At 38.2% G+C, this 18,196-nt stretch overlaps 1 protein-coding gene across 2 annotated transcripts in view; it reads left to right on the top strand.

Annotated features, from left to right (window-relative positions):
• The window catches only part of SMG1 (SMG1 nonsense mediated mRNA decay associated PI3K related kinase), a 101,000-nt gene extending 83,228 nt beyond the window's left edge, over window positions 1-17,772 (top strand). For both annotated transcript variants that reach the window (XM_014610734.3, XM_014610733.3), the window contains exons 47-63: window positions 65-237; window positions 491-770; window positions 1,575-1,847; window positions 2,145-2,379; window positions 4,515-4,741; window positions 5,570-5,720; window positions 5,801-5,990; window positions 6,234-6,703; window positions 8,639-8,776; window positions 10,033-10,185; window positions 10,553-10,732; window positions 10,947-11,174; window positions 11,678-11,889; window positions 12,696-12,802; window positions 13,799-13,978; window positions 14,071-14,177; window positions 15,131-17,772. In XM_014610734.3, coding sequence (XP_014466220.1) covers window positions 65-237; window positions 491-770; window positions 1,575-1,847; window positions 2,145-2,379; window positions 4,515-4,741; window positions 5,570-5,720; window positions 5,801-5,990; window positions 6,234-6,703; window positions 8,639-8,776; window positions 10,033-10,185; window positions 10,553-10,732; window positions 10,947-11,174; window positions 11,678-11,889; window positions 12,696-12,802; window positions 13,799-13,978; window positions 14,071-14,177; window positions 15,131-15,208 — 3,382 coding nt within the window. In that variant the 3' untranslated portion in view covers window positions 15,209-17,772. The remainder of the gene's footprint in view (window positions 1-64; window positions 238-490; window positions 771-1,574; window positions 1,848-2,144; window positions 2,380-4,514; window positions 4,742-5,569; window positions 5,721-5,800; window positions 5,991-6,233; window positions 6,704-8,638; window positions 8,777-10,032; window positions 10,186-10,552; window positions 10,733-10,946; window positions 11,175-11,677; window positions 11,890-12,695; window positions 12,803-13,798; window positions 13,979-14,070; window positions 14,178-15,130) is intronic.
• The last annotated feature ends 424 nt before the right edge of the window (window positions 17,773-18,196 follow it).

Below are 18,196 nucleotides of genomic sequence, written 5' to 3'. Positions count from 1 at the left end.
AACAGAGTTAAGTGTATTAGGTTTAATTTATGATCATTAATGGAGTTTAACTTTCATAATTCAGGTATTCTGAACACACACAACTGCAGTCACAACAAAGAGCAGTTCAGGAGGCAATCCAGGTGAAGCTGAATGAATTTGAGCAGTGGATAACACATTACCAGGCTGCTTTTAATAATTTAGAGGCAACACAACTCGCAAGTCTACTGCAGGAAATTAGCACCCAAATGGACCTTGGTATGAAATAAATAGTATATTATCCCATTCCTAATAGTTTTAATCTGTGAAAAATCAGTTAAATCAGTTGAGAGACAGTATTTATAATTTACTGAAAAGAAAGCCTTCCAGTAAGAATTAGACTTAAATAGCATACTACTGGACGGCTCTCTGTATCTAAAACTTCTATATAATGTACCTATCATTTAATTACAATCTCATCACAAATACTTGCAGTACTATAGTTAAATCTTAATCTGCTTTTCCTTGAAAGGTCCCCCAAGTTATGTACCAGCAACAGCCTTTCTGCAGAATGCCGGCCAGGCCCACTTGATCAGTCAGTGTGAGCAGTTAGAAGGAGAGGTTGGTGCTTTTCTTCAGCAGAGACGTTCTGTTTTACGTGGCTGTCTAGAACAGTTGCACAACTATGCAACAGTAGCTCTTCAGTACCCAAAAGCTGTGTTTCAGAAACACCGAATTGAACAGTGGAAGACATGGATGGACGATCTTGTTTGTAACATGACAGTTGAGCGTTGCCAGGATATCTACAGGAAGTAAGTTGACAAAACAATGGCGTTCCCAAACTCTTTAATTCTAGTTTTGTATTAGAGTGCCAGAGACACTTCAAACATGACTATGTTACGTTTTTAAAAGAAAGGAGAGCATTTAACATATAATGTCACAGCTGGATCTTTGTAGTGCTAAAATAAAGCTAAATATTGTTGCCCTGTAATGAGGGCAACACTAGTATTTATTAATGGTAGGTCACAATTTTAGGATCTTGACCAGCATGGTTTAAAAAAAAAAAAGGAGAACTTCACCTGTAACAAATAGTTTTATCTGAAAAAGCAGCACTGTAGACTCAAATCACTGGAAATCCTATAGTGATTGACAGTTTAAAACTCTTAAATTTGTATAAAAAATAAAGTGTGGTTAGCATGGTCTTAACTATAAGTGAACTTTTGAAAAAGTAGATTTCTTTGTGAGCAATTCTTCATGGGTAGGTGTCTCTAGTTCAATGGAATAGTACTGTCTTCTGTTCTTCCTTTGCCTTAATGTATTCTCTCCATGCTTCCTCCTCCTCTTCCCTATACAAATTGCATGGGTATGTTGACTGGAGAGTTAGGGTCTACTGTATTGGATTAGAGGACTGTGCTAAGAAAGGCCGTTTCAATTGCTCTTGCTTCATGACCCATGTATCTATTGTGTTCCTGTCTAGGCTTTAGTCCAGCGTATTTGATGAGATTAACTGTTTAAATGAATATATGGACTGTTTCTCCTACAGAGCAATGCAATTTGTGAGGGCTTGTAAAAAAGAGAATTTTGTCACTTTTTGTCATTCTGCTTTCATTTTAAAGGTATGAAATGCAGTATGCTCCTCAGCCACCTCCAGCTGTGTGTCAGTTCATAACAGCTACAGAAATGACCCTTCAGCGTTATGCAGCCGATATCAATAGCAGACTCATCAGACAGGTGGAACGTCTGAAACAAGAAGCAGTTACTGTGCCTGTGTGCGAGGAACAGTTGAAAGAAATTGAACGTTGCATAAAGGTTTTCCTTCATGAAAATGGAGAGGAGGGATCACTGAGCCTAGCAAGTGTTATAATCTCTGCTCTTTGCACACTTACAAGGTGAGCAGCCTGTTGCAAAACATACTGCTGATTAATTTAGATTAATTTTTGGCGATTTTTTTTTTTTTTTTTTAACATTTTGACTTTTGGCGCACAAGCAGTGAAAATATCCATCTGTTAATGTTAGTAGTGGATATCTAAATGACTTTTGTTTAGAATACCCTGTGTAATGTATGTCTGCTTTCTCAGATGATCTGTTCTATTTTATGTGTTGATAGCTATTTTATCAATTTTTAAAAGAGCAAAGTAAGCTCAGAGTATATTAACAAATTAATCTAACTGAAATAATTTATTTAGGCGTAATCTGATGATGGAAGGTGCAGCATCTAGTGCTGGAGAGCAGCTGGTTGACCTGACCTCAAGGGATGGAGCCTGGTTTCTAGAAGAGCTTTGTAGCATGAGTGGGAACGTTACGTGCCTTGTGCAGTTACTGAAGCAGTGTCACCTTGTCCCCCAAGATTTAGATATTCCTAACCCAATTGAAGCTTCGGAAGCAGTTCACTTGGCTAATGGAGTTTACATTTCACTTCAGGTAAAGTTTACATTTGTGGTATTTTCCCAAAGGCTTCAGTTAAGCCATGTATTTGAATCAAGTGCTTCAAGATTTTTTTTCCTCCTAAAATAATAGCTAATTTTAAATACTCCATTTTCCCCCTGACTCAATGGGTTACTTACATTTTTGCTTAATTGTTAAGTGATTCCCAGTGTTTTATTGTTTACTATTATTCTATAATCCTGTTGCTTGGAGTCCCAATACATGCTCAAATTGTACTGAATATTTTCTGCTTCCAGCAAAAACTAGTTTTCACCCAAAACAAGTAATTTGAAGCGGAATTCTTAATGCATCCTTTACAAGCTAAAGTCCCAAGAGTGGGAGGGAAAACCTTATTCTTAATTTTGAAGAATATTCATTCAAAGACATTTGTAACTTTTAAAGGCAACTTTGAATAATAAAGAGCAACTACTTTGTCTTCACTAGATGCCTAGGTATCTGATGAAGTAGGACAAGTGTAACACTTTCAAAAAAACACCCTTACCCATCTTTATGAAAGTGTTCTGAGTATATCTGGACAAGGTGCAAAGTGTTAACCTGTGCTCCTGAAGCAAGCCTATAGCTTGCAGTGTGCTCCACTTGAAATTTGCATGTATATATGGCCATATCTCCTTTTGAGCTATTAGACGGGATTTGAGAAGCTCACTAAATTTAGCTAAGGTAACTAACCTTTCTTTTGGTGCATCTTGTGTTTTGGAGATGGAGGGCAGTGGTTGGTCCCTTCTACTGCCCACTTCAGCCCTCTGATGCATTCTGCTTAGTGAAAATTGTCTTACTTCACTTTAAGGTACTCGTCTTTTTACCTGAATTGATTTCTGTGGCATGAGTAGGTATCTGGCTAATTTGGTGGGTCTTTGATTTTTTTCCCCCCTTTCTTAGTCCAGGACATAATGCATTGTAATTATAGTAAATAAATATTAAGTTTAGGTTTTCTTTTACATAATATAATTTAGCACAGAAATAGTGAAAATATCTGTTGGTGAATATCACTAGTAGAAATCTAAACTGCCTTTTTGTCCAGAATGCCCTGATCCAGTAGTTCCCAAAAGAAAGCCTTTACACCCTTAGTTGCCTTCAGGTCATTTTCTTGTCAGTCTGTCCAGAGTTGATTGTGGGTCATCTGGTGTTGGGTAGCCTCATTTCCAGCTGCTAAACAGCATTAAAATAAGCTAAAACCCAGTATTTTCTCATTACTCTTCCACAAAAGAGATTTTTGTTACTACAGGTATCACTTACCAGGTGTTCTACATAAATCGCAGGGAAACAAGGTGGTCCTCAATATACTTCTTCTGTTAAGGATTGCTTATACTGTGTAAATGTTTGAGAGCTTTTGATTACTTTTCATTTTACACAATATGCTTCTTTGTACAGTTTTAAAAACTGAAATCTACAGGGATTCATATTCTGTATTTATATGATAAAATACTGTATTTTCTCACATACAACATTCACTTCTTTCTCCCACCGTCCTCCAAAATTGGGGCTCATATAATAAAAAAGAGAGCTTATTTTTCTGCCTGGGATAGAAACACTCTGTTCTGATTCCTGATTCCCACTGCAGCAGTTCTTACATTACTGTTGAAACAGCTGAGGGAGTCAGTTGACTTAATGGCTGCTTGTTCTTCTGTCTAGAGATGTTAACAATCATCCCTCTTTTTAATGGTCTTTGGTGTTCTATTAATCAAGCTAACCTTTCTTAGCTTAATTTTGATCTCTCTGATAGCTGCTCCAGGTCTCTCTTCTCCTACTTCACAGCCTTGTGAGGACTTTCAGCTCTTTTCAGAATCATAGATCCACCCATGGAGACCAGTCTTCAGGAGCACCTGTGTTTTCAGCTTTAGCCAAGAAGGAAAGGGAGGGTGAGTCAGCTGAAGATTAGGCTCTGTCCCTGTTCTCTGCAGCCATAACTCTGGAATAACCGTTTTTTCTTCATTCTGCTTTTCAAAAACAAATGTGTATTCCGGGTGTGTTGTATGTGAGGAAATATGGTACTATTAGGCCACTTCCTGGCTATGTCCTTACTGTAGGTGGCACAATAAAACGATAGGCATTCTATGTGACTCAAAATAACTTTTTGCTTTTTTACCTAATCTTCCATATTTAACTTCTGACAGGAATTGAACTCAAATTTCCGCCAGATCATTTTTCCAGAAGCTCTCAGGTGCTTAATGAAAGGAGAATACACTTTAGAAAGCATGCTTCATGAACTAGACAGCCTTATTGAACAAACTACTGATGGAGTCCCTTTGCAAACACTAGTTGAATCTCTTCAAGCCTATTTAAGAAATGCAGCAATGGGGCTGGAAGAAGAAACGCACACCCATTATATTGATGTTGCAAGGTAAATAACTTGCATGTGTTTCCTTTAGTACAGTTTTGGTGTGTTTTCCCATCTTCTTGCTTGCCACTTCTGATTCTTGATTTGTCTCTTAAATTGTTATACAAAAGACGATAGTTGATAATGCTTAACTTCTTATGCTGAAATCAATGTAAATGCGAGCTGCTGGGAACTTGTATTTTTTGAGCTGCCTAATTAGGCTTTAAATTGCATGTATGGTGATTGGGCTAGCTGTAAGAGTTGTAGACAACACAAAAGTGGGGGTAGGGTGTATTCATTTCATCTTACAGATTTAAAAAGAAAAGTGTAGGAAATTGACAAAGAGAGACTATTTTTAGGAGAGCAAGCTTCCAAGGAATCTGGAGTCATTTTTACACATGTTCCTGGGATGGGAGGGTGCTTTAATTAGACTGGCTTTGAGAGCCGCTCTAATGAAAGTGCCTGCAGCGTCTTGTGTATCAGTGTCCCTGCTCTTCAAAATGGTGGGAGAAGTGTTGTAACTAAGGCTTGTCTAACAAGCTTTAGTTAAAGTGCTCCTGCCACCATTTTGAAGCACAGGGACACTGGGACATGAGATGTAGAGGCTGACAAGCATGCTAATTAGCATGCTCAGGCAGACTCGATTAATCAAGTCTACTCTGACACTGTTATTACAGTGCATCAGAGCAGCCTCCTGGCGTGTCTACAGGCACCCTGGGGTATTTAAATGATACTTAATATTGCTTCATGTCTATCCTATTCAATACAAAACTGTTTTGTTTTTTTAACGCTTCCTTCCTATTTAACGTTAATAAAGCAAAAAACGTTTAAACTTCCTAACTTTTTTCTTAGAATGCTTCATACTCAGTATGGCGAGCTGATTCAGCCAAGAAATGGTTCAGTTGATGAAACTCCCAAAATGTCAGCTGGCCAGATGCTTTTGGTGGCATTTGATGGAATGTTTGCCCAAGTGGAAACTGCATTTGGTTTGTTAATTGAAAAGGTATGGCTTTATTTTTCAGCATGCTCTTCAGGAGTAACATGTTTACACAAGAGAACTAATTCTTTTTTGCCTTCATTCAGCTAAACAAGATGGAAATACCTGTTGCTTGGCGGAAGATTGACATAATCAGGGAAGCCCGTAGCACACAAGTTAATTTTTTTGATGACGATAATAACAGACAAGTACTAGAGGAGATTTTCTTTTTGAAGAGACTACAGACCATTAAAGAATTTTTCAGACTATGTGGTACCTTTTCTAAAACTTTGTCAGGTAAATATGCATCCTACAAAACAAACTGTTTGTTTTAGTTTCGCTGCAGTAGGAGAATTTACCCCCTTCTCCCAGCCTTTTACACCGAATATGAGCGCAGAATAAGACTCTGTCTAACAATGTACCTTATTCAGCTAATATCCAAAAATATATTTCAGCCTATTTGGATATTACTGTCTGTGTAGAAGTGATTTTTATTCTAGAAATAACAAATATTCATATGAAATACTGTTTCTTTTGAAGGAGCAAGTTCACTGGAAGATCAGAACACAGTAAATGGACCTGTTCAGATTGTCACTGTAAAAGCCCTTTATAGAAATTCTTGCTTTAGTGAAGACCAAATGGCCAAACCAATAAAAGCATTCACAGCAGACTTTGTGAGACAACTTTTAATTGGACTTCCAAATCAAGCTTTGGGGCTTACTCTGTGCAGTTTCATCAGTGCTTTGGGTGTGGATATCATTGCTCAAGTAGAGGCTAAGGACTTTGGAGCAGAAAGCAAAGTTTCTGTGGATGATCTCTGTAAGAAAGCTGTAGAACACAATATTCAAATCGGCAAGTTTTCACAGTTGGTCATGAATAGGGCAACAGTATTGGCAAGTTCATATGACACAGCATGGAAGAAGCATGATTTGGTGCGCAGACTTGAAACCAGTATTTCTTCTTGCAAGACTAGCCTTCAGAGGGTGCAGCTGCATATTGCTATGTTCCAGGTAATATGTTGTTTGTATAAAGAATACACTTCAGTTATCATCCATTTTTATGGGTTTTAATGGAGTTAGTGTTTTCTTTTTTTTTACACAATTGGAAAAATGGTAATGGCAGTTTGGTAGCTTGTGGAGTCCAGCTGCCTTCAGAGCTGTAAATGTTAACATTTATAACCCAAGCTTTTGTTGAAACTATATAAGTCATACTTCAGTTAACCAAATTGCTGCTTACTAGCAAAAAGTGTATGACATTTGCTGCCTTTTGCACCAATAATAGCTTTTTTGGCCTTTATAATACAGCTGTACTTGAAAGGAAATTCTAATCCTAGTGTGCTGTGTGTGTCCATGGCTGGATCTTTCCTCAAGTCCCTTCCTCATGATTTTAGTATCTTAACTGTTTCTCCTTTTGAATAATTGAACATTCCCTAAATATCTGCAATATTGATTCTAAAACAATAGAATCAATTGAACGACAGTGCTACTTAATGATTTCCGTATTTGGTGCTTGAGCATGTAGCTCCAGCAAATAGCTCCATGGAACTGCTGAGGTGCTTCACCTCTTTGCTGTGCCTTTTATTTCAAAGGACAGTGCTGCTCCAGTCAGCTTCATGGACCAGTGATGTGCTGCATCTAAATGCAGAAGCAGCGCCCTTTGAAGGAAAAGGTGCAATAAGAGTTGTATGGCATATCCTTTACTCACCTGTTTGTTCTGAATTAAGCAGGTTGTGAACTACCTTGATAGAAATTATCTCAGTCAGGGTGATATGTTAGGTTGATGTAATAGGAAGGTTTATTTGATTTAAGTGCTAATTTTGGCAGGGGGGTAAAATGAACAATAACCATTTAAAATATTAATTACTAAACTGTTTCATAGATAGGCATTTTACAGTTTTGGCATGAATCCAAGATTACTTTGAATTTAAGATGACCTCCCAAAAATTAGAGTCTAGACATAAAATATATATATATTTTTTTTACCATTTTCCATGTGTAAAATCTAATTTATTTGGGGGTGTTGTCTTAAATTTGTGTGCCCCTTCCCTCCCCCTCTCCCCACAGCTGTGTCAAGGAAAGCAGTGGTGGGGGGCCAGACTGCTGCCCTCCCCACCATGCTACTTATGCCTGTCCCCACTTCTCCTGCCCCCACACGCCTCCCACCTCCACCCCCCGCGGTCGCTTACCTTTGGGGTGGCTTTTCCTCCTGTGGAGACAGTAGTGGTGGTCTAGGCCCAGCCCAGCCAAGCCAGCAGAAACGGTAGCAGCAGCTCCAGGCCTGACCAGGTTAGCGCAAGAGACCAAAATGAGGGGGTGGAGGTAGATAGGGGGCAGGCTATGAGGTCTGCCCTGTGTGTCCCTATCCTACCCCACCCCATGCTCCCACTGCGCAAGCCACCCTGGCCTGGGGCAAGTGACAGTTCAAGCCCAAGTTTAAAGTTGGAGCTGAGCTGCCATCCGCCCGCCTACCCTGGGCCAACACTTGAATTTAGGTTCCCACCCCCCGTAGTGATTGTGGTGGGGGGGAAGCTTTGTCTTGGATTCAAGTAAATATGGTAAATATTCTGTTTTGGTTTTAACCAATTACAAGTGGTCCTGCCTTTCAGTTCAGTCTTCCCTTTGATGAAGGAAATTTTTTATAAAAACAAATATTCTAGAATGTCAAACAGTGATAGTTGTTATAAAAATAGTTAATAAATTATTCTTTGTACAGCACATTGTTTAACAGTGTTGTATGAATATCTGTAATATCTTTTTATTGAGGTTTCTGTCTATGGCACAGTACCCCTTTCTCTATTGTGCCTCTCAACCATTGTTTGTCATTATTTTTTAAAACATACCCTCACTGTGAACTGTAACCAGAGTGCTAGAAATACTATTTATTCTGCTAGCTTAACATTAGTATAAGCAGCAATATACATTACGATTTTTCTTTTCCCGTAAAAGTGGCAACACGAAGATCTTCTTATAAGTCGCCCTCAAGCCATGTCTGTTACTCCTCCTCCTCGGTCTGCAATTTTAGCCAACATGAAAAAGAAGCTGCATACACTCAGCCAGATTGAAGCATCAATTGGAACAGTTCAGGTAGCTTCTTTTATTGGGTGTGTGTATAACTTACTGTACTACCCCCAGTCACGTGTTCCAAGATCATCTGCCTCCTCCAAACCAGCATTCTAGTTATTAGCCAGTCTGAATTCAGTTTTCTTTGAACTTCACCTAGTCCTTTCTGTCAATGTTGTCTTTCCTTGCTCAATCTGTAAAGGCTAAAGATGTCATAGCGGGTGTTCTGTATGCAATTAGATCCATTTTAAAAAATATTGAGTACTTTTTTTTCTCCCCCTCCCCTTCCCCCTCCTGTCCTTCCCTTCATTTTATTCTTGATAATGTAGTGAGCCAATTTATCTTATTTTTATAAAATCTTGACCATTACTTTGGCTAGGAACAGATGATGCATCTTGTCCATGGGCAAATTGTGTCTGTACTTGTCCTGGAACAAAAATATCCTGTGATTGTCATGTACACACATCACCCTTTTAATTGAGGTTAAGCAGCCAGCTGAATCATAGAATCATAAAAAATTAGGATTGGAAGGGACCTCAGGAGGTCATCTAGTCCAACCCCTGCTTAAAGCAGGACCACCCTCAGCCAAGGCATTGTCTATCTGGTTCTTAAAAACCTCCAAGGATGGAAATTCCACAACTTTTCTGGGTAACCCATTCCAGTGCTTTACTACCCCCTTCGTGAGAGTTTTTCCTAATGTGGTGCCATTTTTCTGTCACTGATTCAATGGTGCAGTCTTGGGATAAACCATTACTACCTGGCTAAAAACACATTGGATTTCTCTTGGGAGAGAGCTTTTTATTTTGGGATTCTACAGATTTACAAGCCTATTGCCTCCCTTTTTACGTACCTATAAATTATCCTTGAACACTTTTCCTAGGACAATCAGAGCTATTTCAAGTTAATTGCTATTCAAGCCTCATATGTAAAGACTCCTGTACCTGTTTCAGTGCAAGTCTAAGTCTGGGACAGTCAGACCCAGGATAAACTCAACAGCTGTTTTTATTCCACGTTTTCTGGGAAACTTTTTCAGGATATATCCTGGGACAGTGGGTGTGGATGTCTGTATGCTTGCACTTTGTCCCAGGATTGGGTGATTTATTCTTGGATGAATGAAATGGCTGTTTATAGCTTTTGATACCATTATAAGATAACTGCAATTATGGCCTCTGCTAAAAATCTGAATAGCACTATGGTAATATCCATCTTTCATAAGAACTACATGGGAAAAGAATTGCGTTTTTGGTATGTTTCGTCTCAGATTTGTTTTCTCAACACAGGAGAAGTTAGCAGCGCTTGAAGCAAGTATTGAGCAGCGTTTGAAATGGGCAGGAGGAGCTAATCCTGCGTTGGCACCAGTTCTACAGGATTTTGATGCCACCATTGCTGAAAGAAGAAACCTTGTCCTTAAAGAAAGTCAAAGAGCAAATCAGGTATTTCTTACTTCAGTAATTTAGGGTTGATTTATTTGATAACTTAGGGAAACTTTGTTTAGTTCTTCTAGGAGCAGTACAGTAGACTTTGTTTTCCCCTCGATACTTGCAAATAAGCATAAGTCTCTTTTGGAACAAGGGCTAGCAAGGGCAGTCAGATATTTCTGTGAATTTTACATTTAAAAACAGTTTGGAACAACTACTATAGTGTTTACAGTCCAGGAAATGCTACCATTACCCTAGCAGGCTGCTTTAATGCTCTTATCTCAACAAAGCTTTCCAGACAAGAATTTTAAGCTGCCTATACTTGTGTTTTCTATATTATGTAATTTAATGGGGAGCCTTTCATTTTCTTTTGCTTTTGTAGGTTACTTTCCTTTGCAGCAACATCATTCATTTTGAAAGTTTGCGTACTAGAACAGCAGAAGCCTTAAACCTTGATGCATCTTTGTTTGAACTTATCAAACGTTGTCAGCAAATGTGCTCATTTGCATCACAGTTCAATAGTTCAGTCTCTGAACTGGAGCTTCGTTTACTTCAGAGAGTGGTGAGTAAAATCGAAGGGGGCGGTGATGTAAAGCTTAAGTTAACAAAGTTATTATTACAGACACTCGGCTTTATTTTTAATGCTAAGTAGTTTTGTATGTTTTTTCTAGCAAGGCATAGATGTACAAAGTTTATTCTATTAACGGTAAACAAAATGGAAGGAAAATAATTGTTTGTAACAGAATAGATACAATGTCTTTTCTTTTTCTCTTTAGGGCACTAATCTTGAACATACTATTGGTAGTTCTGAATGGCTTCTTTCAGCTCATAAACAATTGACCCAGGACATGTCTACGCAGAGAACAGTGCAAACAGAGAAAGAACAGCAGACAGAAACAGTTTGTGAAACAATTCAGAATCTGGTTGACACCATAAAAACTGTTCTGACTGGTCACAATAGACAACTTGGAGATGTCAAGCATCTGCTGAAAGCTATGGCCAAGGTATGACTGAACCTTGCCTCATTCTGTTTCTGAGGAACCAAACTAGTCATGTCCAGGAAAATATATATAATTGGTAGGATGTTCATGTTAGGCAATATTGTGTATATATTGAAATGAGCAGAAATTAACCAGTGCGTCAAGTTGAACAGACAAACATTTTGAGATCAAAGAAATTTTACCCAGGGATCTATTGCAGAGGTCCTGTACCATTGTGCAGTTTTTATGTTAATCTGACATTGGTTAAAGTAAAGCCTTTCTTTTTTTGTATATACATATCTATTTTGGATTAAGTTAAACAAGAATTCTTAATGTATTTTTGTATAGGTTGTTAAAATTTGACACTTGTTTTCTTTGTGTGTTAATTTTCTTGAGATGATACTCTTGAAATGTATCAACTCTGGGAAACCATCATAGGCGGCAGAGGTTAGGGCAGTTGCTAATCATTTCTGCAGTATATAATAAAGCAAACTTTTATTTTTTAACACACAATTTCTTTGTTATAGGATGAAGAAGCAGCACTGGCAGATGGTGAAGATGTTCCCTATGAGAATAGTGTTAGGCAGTTCTTGGGTGAATATAAATCATGGCAAGACAATATTCAGACAGTTTTGTTTACATTAGTTCAGGCTATGGGTCAGGTCCGCAGTCAAGAGCATGTTGAAATGCTGCAGGAAATAACTCCCACCCTGAAAGAACTGAAAACACAGAGTCAGAGGTAAAACAGTCTTTTGTTTGGTTGAAGGAAATATTCTTTCTTGCATTCTAATATACTAGAAGTCTCTGTCTGTCTGTCTGTCTGTCTGTCTGTCTGTCTGTCTGTCTGTCTGTCTGTCTGTCTGTCTGTCTGTCTGTCCATAATGCTGTATTCACACTCTGATTGGTTGTCTCAGCAGCCAATCATAATGCTGACTGTAACAACCAATTGGAGTACTCCAAGAGTGTTTTGGACACTAGGCGGTGGTGACAGAGCTCTGCCATGATGGGGGGGGTCAAGGCCAGTGTTACTGGCCTCACTGCCCTACCCCACCCTGGTTCCTGTTCCCTGGAGGAGGTGGCAACAGAGCAGAGCTGCACCCCCCCCCCCCCCCCCCCCGGGCCCTGCTTCCTGGAGGCAGCAGTGACTGTACAGATAGAGTGGGGGGGGTTTTCCTTCCCTCCCCCACCCCACCCCCCGGAGGTGGCAGTGGCACAGGGTACTGGCCGAGGGGGACAGCAAGGCAAGCTTTCCCCCCCACCACACCCTGTATCCTGCTCCTGGAAGGCAGTGGCAGCATGGGGTGGTGGATGGCAGTGCTCTGTCTGCACCTGTCCCCTCCCCTCCCATCATTTCTGATGGGTAGTTGGCTAGTATGGAAATAAAGCTTGAAGTAGAAAACAACATGCAAACACTCAAGTGTCTCAGTACGCCAAAATAATTTCATAAAATTTCATTTCATTTCAATTGTTTACTCATTTTCATATGAGATTTTCAAGTAATTTTACTATAAATTGAAAAACTTTACCGACTATTATGTTTTGTAGTGTCTACAATAATCTAGTGAGCTTTGCGTCACCGTTAGTCACAGATGCATCAAATGAGTGTTCAAGCCCAACATCAGCTGCAACTTACCAGCCAACCTTTGCTGCAGGTAACACTGGATCTCAAATTTTAAACTTTGAATAGTTATGCTTTTCTAAAACAAGCTCACTGATTCTCTTTATACAGTCAACTGTGCAGATGTAACTAGGCTATTAGCAGTTAATAAATACTTTCAGTTGAAAGTTCTTGTAGCATCTAATATTTGGCTTCAACACACAAATCCAAGAATATTTAGCTAAGAATGTGTAACAGTTTTAACACTTGTTCTTTCTGTGCTGTGTCAAATATATCCTGAACACACTAGAACCTGTTACTGTAGAACCGTCTAGATATCTTATTGGGAATAAAGAATTGAACTATCGATACCACTTATTACATTTTAGTGGGAAAGGATTAATTTTAAATTAAACTCATAATGTTCACATGGCATAAAAGCGTGGTATGAAAGATCCCATAAACAATCTCCATACAAACTTGTATTCCAATTTAAGAACATTCTACTATCCGTACTTGGGTTAAGCTTACATTCTTAACTCCTTTCAGTTGATAGGAATTATTTGTGCAAATTCCATGCAGGGGGATTAAACTTGGAAACAAATCCTCTAACCTTTTATAAAAAACATGGTTTACAATTAAAAAAAAAAAAATCTGGGTTGTTTTTTTTTAAATTGGGTAATGGGTTTTTTATACAAAGAAAATGAGAGCAGAAATAATGAGGCTGGGAAGCAGGAGAGAAGATCAGGTAATGGAATCCTTCACTTAAGTATACTGAAATGCTCATATTCATTTTCTCATATATGAGCATATATCTATAGCACACTGGTTCTGCAAACATAATATGTGTATTTTACAAGGTTAAATTGCTTATTATACCCTGGCTATCATAATCCCTTTGAAGAACTAGTGAATTAACATACTATTTTTTATATATAAAAGTGTGTGCTTGGTGGTTCAGAATTTTTGTTTCCACTTAAATGTATTTTGGGTTTAGTCATCTTTCTAAATTGTATTGTCCAACTTAAATTACTAAACTTTATTTTTACAGCGGTACGGAACAATACAGGGCAGAAGACCCAGCCAGAGGTCATGTCACAGAATGCCAGAAAGCTAATTCAGAAGAATCTTGCTACATCAGCAGATACACCTCCAAGCACAGTTCCAGGAACTGGCAAAAGTGTTGCTTGTAGTCCTAAAAAGGCTGTCAGGGACCCGAAAACAGGAAAAGGTAAATAAGAGAATAAAAACTGCTATAAAAAGCCTTCATTTGATTATGCCCCAGTACAAAATGCAGCTAATCAGTTGAATTTATACGTTTAGCTGTGCAAGAAAGAAATTCGTATGCAGTTAGTGTGTGGAAACGAGTCAAAGCCAAGTTAGAGGGCCGAGATGTGGATCTCAACAGGAGAATGTCTGTTGCTGAACAGGTGAGTTAAAAACTTAGTGTTTACCAAGTTAACCATCTTGGCTAAGTTAGTTATTATTTTTTAAAGCACAACTTTGGAACTGCAGCCCTGGTGTTGAGCGGTCTCTAGCTTTCATCTGTTAATATAAACACTGAAGTAGCATATTTTTTATGATCAGTCAAGTTTATTTAAACTACCCTAGCACTGTATGAAGAGGTATATGAGAATATTGTGCTCTGTCCCAATTATTTTAATTAAAATAAATGCGTTTATATCAGGGAGAAACCTGGGAAACTGGTACTGCTAATTAGAGCGTGCTAGAGTGGGGAGGCAGGAAGAGTAGCATACACTGCAAGATCTTTAATGTGCTAGAGAAGTAAAAAATCCCAGTGTGAGTTAAATTTTTGTGTGCAGTCACATGACAAAGCAGGGAGACACTGGTGTAAAATGCACTAGTGATGCATTTAGTTTGTTCCATACTTTCCTAATCCCAATGTCACATTTACTTTAATGATCTTTCTTCCTGTGAGCCATGGAGATCTAGCGCAACTAATCATGCATTTCTTTCATGCATCAGAACTGGTACTGAACTTTCCAAGTAACATAATTGTGCACAGCCACTGAAGACAAGGTTGCACAGGTCCTGGAGAGCATGATTGGTCTGTGTCGTACGGACTTGCAAGGAAGTGCTTGGTTTTTATACCCAAGCAGCCCTATTAACAGTAGTGAAGCTCTCTTCACTTTTACATGTTTGTAGGGTTTAGGCTTTACATGGGATATGTGGTCCTTTCATCCCTACAAGTTTCTGTTCCTTGGGTAGACTTAATGAAATAATTAATTGAATAATCTTATTTCTGGAAACTTCTAAATTATAACCCCTTGTTAATTTATTGATCATTCTTGCTGTCTATTTGTATATTTGAAAATATATTCAGAATACCCTAATATTAAAAGTGTTTTTGGCTTTTTAATAGGTTGACTATGTGATTAAGGAAGCAACTAATCTAGATAACTTGGCTCAGCTGTATGAAGGTTGGACAGCCTGGGTATGAATAGGAAGGAAGCAGATCAGTCTGGTTCAGCGAGGTCAGACATCCACCAGAATCAACTCGGCCTCAGGCATCCATAGCTGCACCACAGCCGGTGGTGATGCATACTGGGGCTTATTCTGAGGAAACCTAGGAAATCTCGGTGCACTGGGAAGTGAATCCTGCAGGATAGCTGCACTCAGGGATACGCTAAACACAATGGTCTGCAACCCCCTAGGGTCAAGGGTGAACGCTCACCGCTTGAGCAACACGGTTGTCTTTCTGCTACAGAAGAACTGCAAACGTGTCCGGGGGTGAGCTGCAGAAAGAAATCAGAATGCTACAAACCGCAGAGTGATTTGGAACTCAATTCCACCTCAATTCCCCTGTGAACAATTCAGGAAACATCGAACCCTGTTCAAGCAAAACAGAAAAAAAGGGGCCACGAAGAAATCACAGCAAAGGAAGATTTGATGCATTCAGATTCTTGTGTTACTCTTGTTGCTTGGCAACAAAGCTGGTTGAGTTGACCAGTTAGTACAAAAGAGGCTATAAAATATGAACTTCAGAAATGGACTGAAAGCAAAGAGCTGTACATCGGATACACACTACATTGGAAGAACTTCTGAGATAGAAGAAAAAGCCTTTGTGTCTACCCCCACACACCTTACACACACGCACCCTTTTTGGCTTGTTCTTGTAGTTTAGGTGTACTTCCAATATACTTTTTATTTCACTCCTTGTACTTCACAGTTTAGTCAAATTAACAATTTAAATTTTTTGTTTGATAAACAAGAAATTTTCCAAAAACACTGAAAACATCAAACATTCAATGATTATCTGAGTTGGATGGTCAAATACAAAAAGTAATTTTGGTTATTTTAAAGTCACTTCTGTGATTCTATCATGTACAGTTTCTCAGATTGTCACTGTGCATTTAAAAGTAATGAATCTAACAGGCATTTGATTTAATGTGCACTTCCCTCTGCTTGCAGTGTACACTTTTTTGTACTTCAAAATTGTCCCTCCAATCTCATTCTACTGTGATTGCTGTAGTTTCTTTTGTAATACATAGCTAATCCAATGTAATCTTTACCTTTTTAAAACCAGGATAGAATATCTAGTAGAGTTTTACATTGTTGATGACAGATAAACAATAAAGTGATGTTCTGGTGGAGGTAGAGTGATATGCTTTTTAATTCACTTTCTTAAGATTTTTAATTTACGTTTGTAAATTAGAGTGCTTCACTTCCTGGGGGTTATACATGGAAAATAAATGAAGGACTCTCCACTTTTCGTTCAACAGGATTTGTAAAGATATAGGCAAAGTAACTTTGCTTTACCATATGGCTTCAGTAGACATTTGTTTAATAATGCATTCAGAATGAAATTCTTACCACCAAATTTTTATTTTTTAAGTTCAGCTTTGTGCTCAGAGTATGATCATGATCAGAAAGTCTCTCTAAAAATGGCATATTCTTACTCAGATCTACTTCCTATGTGTGCTCTGTGTCAGTCTGTCTGTTGACCGAAATATTTTCCCACTTTTTTCCCACCATTTTAACCTCTTTGGGCTGCATTAGCTCTAGCATACTATGGAAGAAGGTTACTTTTTTTATTATTAATATTTTTTGCTCTCACGCGTAATAGTCACAATTACAAATCTGTTACTGGTGGGGATGTCCAAAACAGACAGCTCAGCTTTCAGATTCCAGATGAATTTGCAGGACTGGTACAGATACAAACAAAAAAAACCAAAAGCAAAAACATTTGTAAACTTGGCAAGTTTAATGTAAAAGCAATTGAAAGAGAAACTTGGAATTCCATCATACTAGTCAGTTTTCAGAGTCAAAACACACAACTGTTGAGCAGTTCAATTAAATGATATACTTAAATTAAAAGTTAAGTATTAAAGATATTGAGCCAAATTTACTACTGGCATGAGCTGACACAATTTCATTGAAATTAATGGAGTTGCATCTGCCTGTGTGAGTAGAGAGCTTTTGTCCTTTGGCTAGCAATTCTCAAATAAAATGAATCAACACCAAGCAAAAGTACTGGCAAAACTTATATTTGAAACATTTGCACTATGGTAACTGCTCTGCATTCTCAGTAGGTTATAGACAATTCAGTCTCCCCTTTTGCCAGAGTTTCACAGAAATACACGTTGTGTAAGATTTTTTTTTTTTTAAATTCTGATGGCCTCACTAGGTGTAGGGAAGGCACCAGCTATATATTTAATGATTTTCATGAGCAAATGCATTCCAATGTCATTGCTTTCTAAACCCTCTGCCATGCCATGTATTGCAAGAAAGACAGTGTTTGATTGTTACAAGAAAAGTCATAAGACGGCACTCACACTGTTAGTCCATTTTACTTTTCCTCCACTTACAAATAACCTTATCTGTATTGGAGTACCATAGTAATAAGAGTGTATTATACATGTTTTATTTCTTGGAAGCTGGGGGAGGGGGAGGGTTAATGCACTCACCTGTGGTTCATGTATTATACCTCTGCTATCCAGAAATGAAACGCTTGTGTGGAGATGGGTTCTTTACTGCAAAACTGAATAAAGTTTAAAAACAATACCCCAAAACTTGTATTCTTAATTTCCTTATATAATATTGAAAATTATTTTCATTTCTGTAAGTTACAAAATGAGGGGGAGAAAATGGCTGTAATAGTACCAAACTGAGACCCAGATTTTGCCAATAATTAAATATAAACACACATCTTGTTTTAGTGTGACCATTTTGTTTTAGTGTGACTGCTCGTATGCTTCAGCTTTTGAGGGGTTTAAGTCAAAGATACTGTTTAGCTGTGCTAAGTGAGAATATAATTTCAGAATTAAATTCTGTACTCTTGCATTAGCTGAGGAATATACATTTGTTTAAGTTATACCTGTGTAATTAACGGCAGAAAGTTGTCAGTGGTGCAAGCTGGTCACAAATCACCATCTTCATGTACTTATAAATTCAATCACAGGAGTTAAATTCCAAGTAGCCTTGAAGT

This window comes from Alligator mississippiensis, chromosome 13, assembly GCF_030867095.1.
Source record: "Alligator mississippiensis isolate rAllMis1 chromosome 13, rAllMis1, whole genome shotgun sequence".
Taxonomy (NCBI): Eukaryota; Metazoa; Chordata; order Crocodylia; family Alligatoridae; genus Alligator; species Alligator mississippiensis.
Note: the sequence above shows the minus strand (reverse complement) of the source record. Positions and strands in the feature narration are given on the sequence as shown.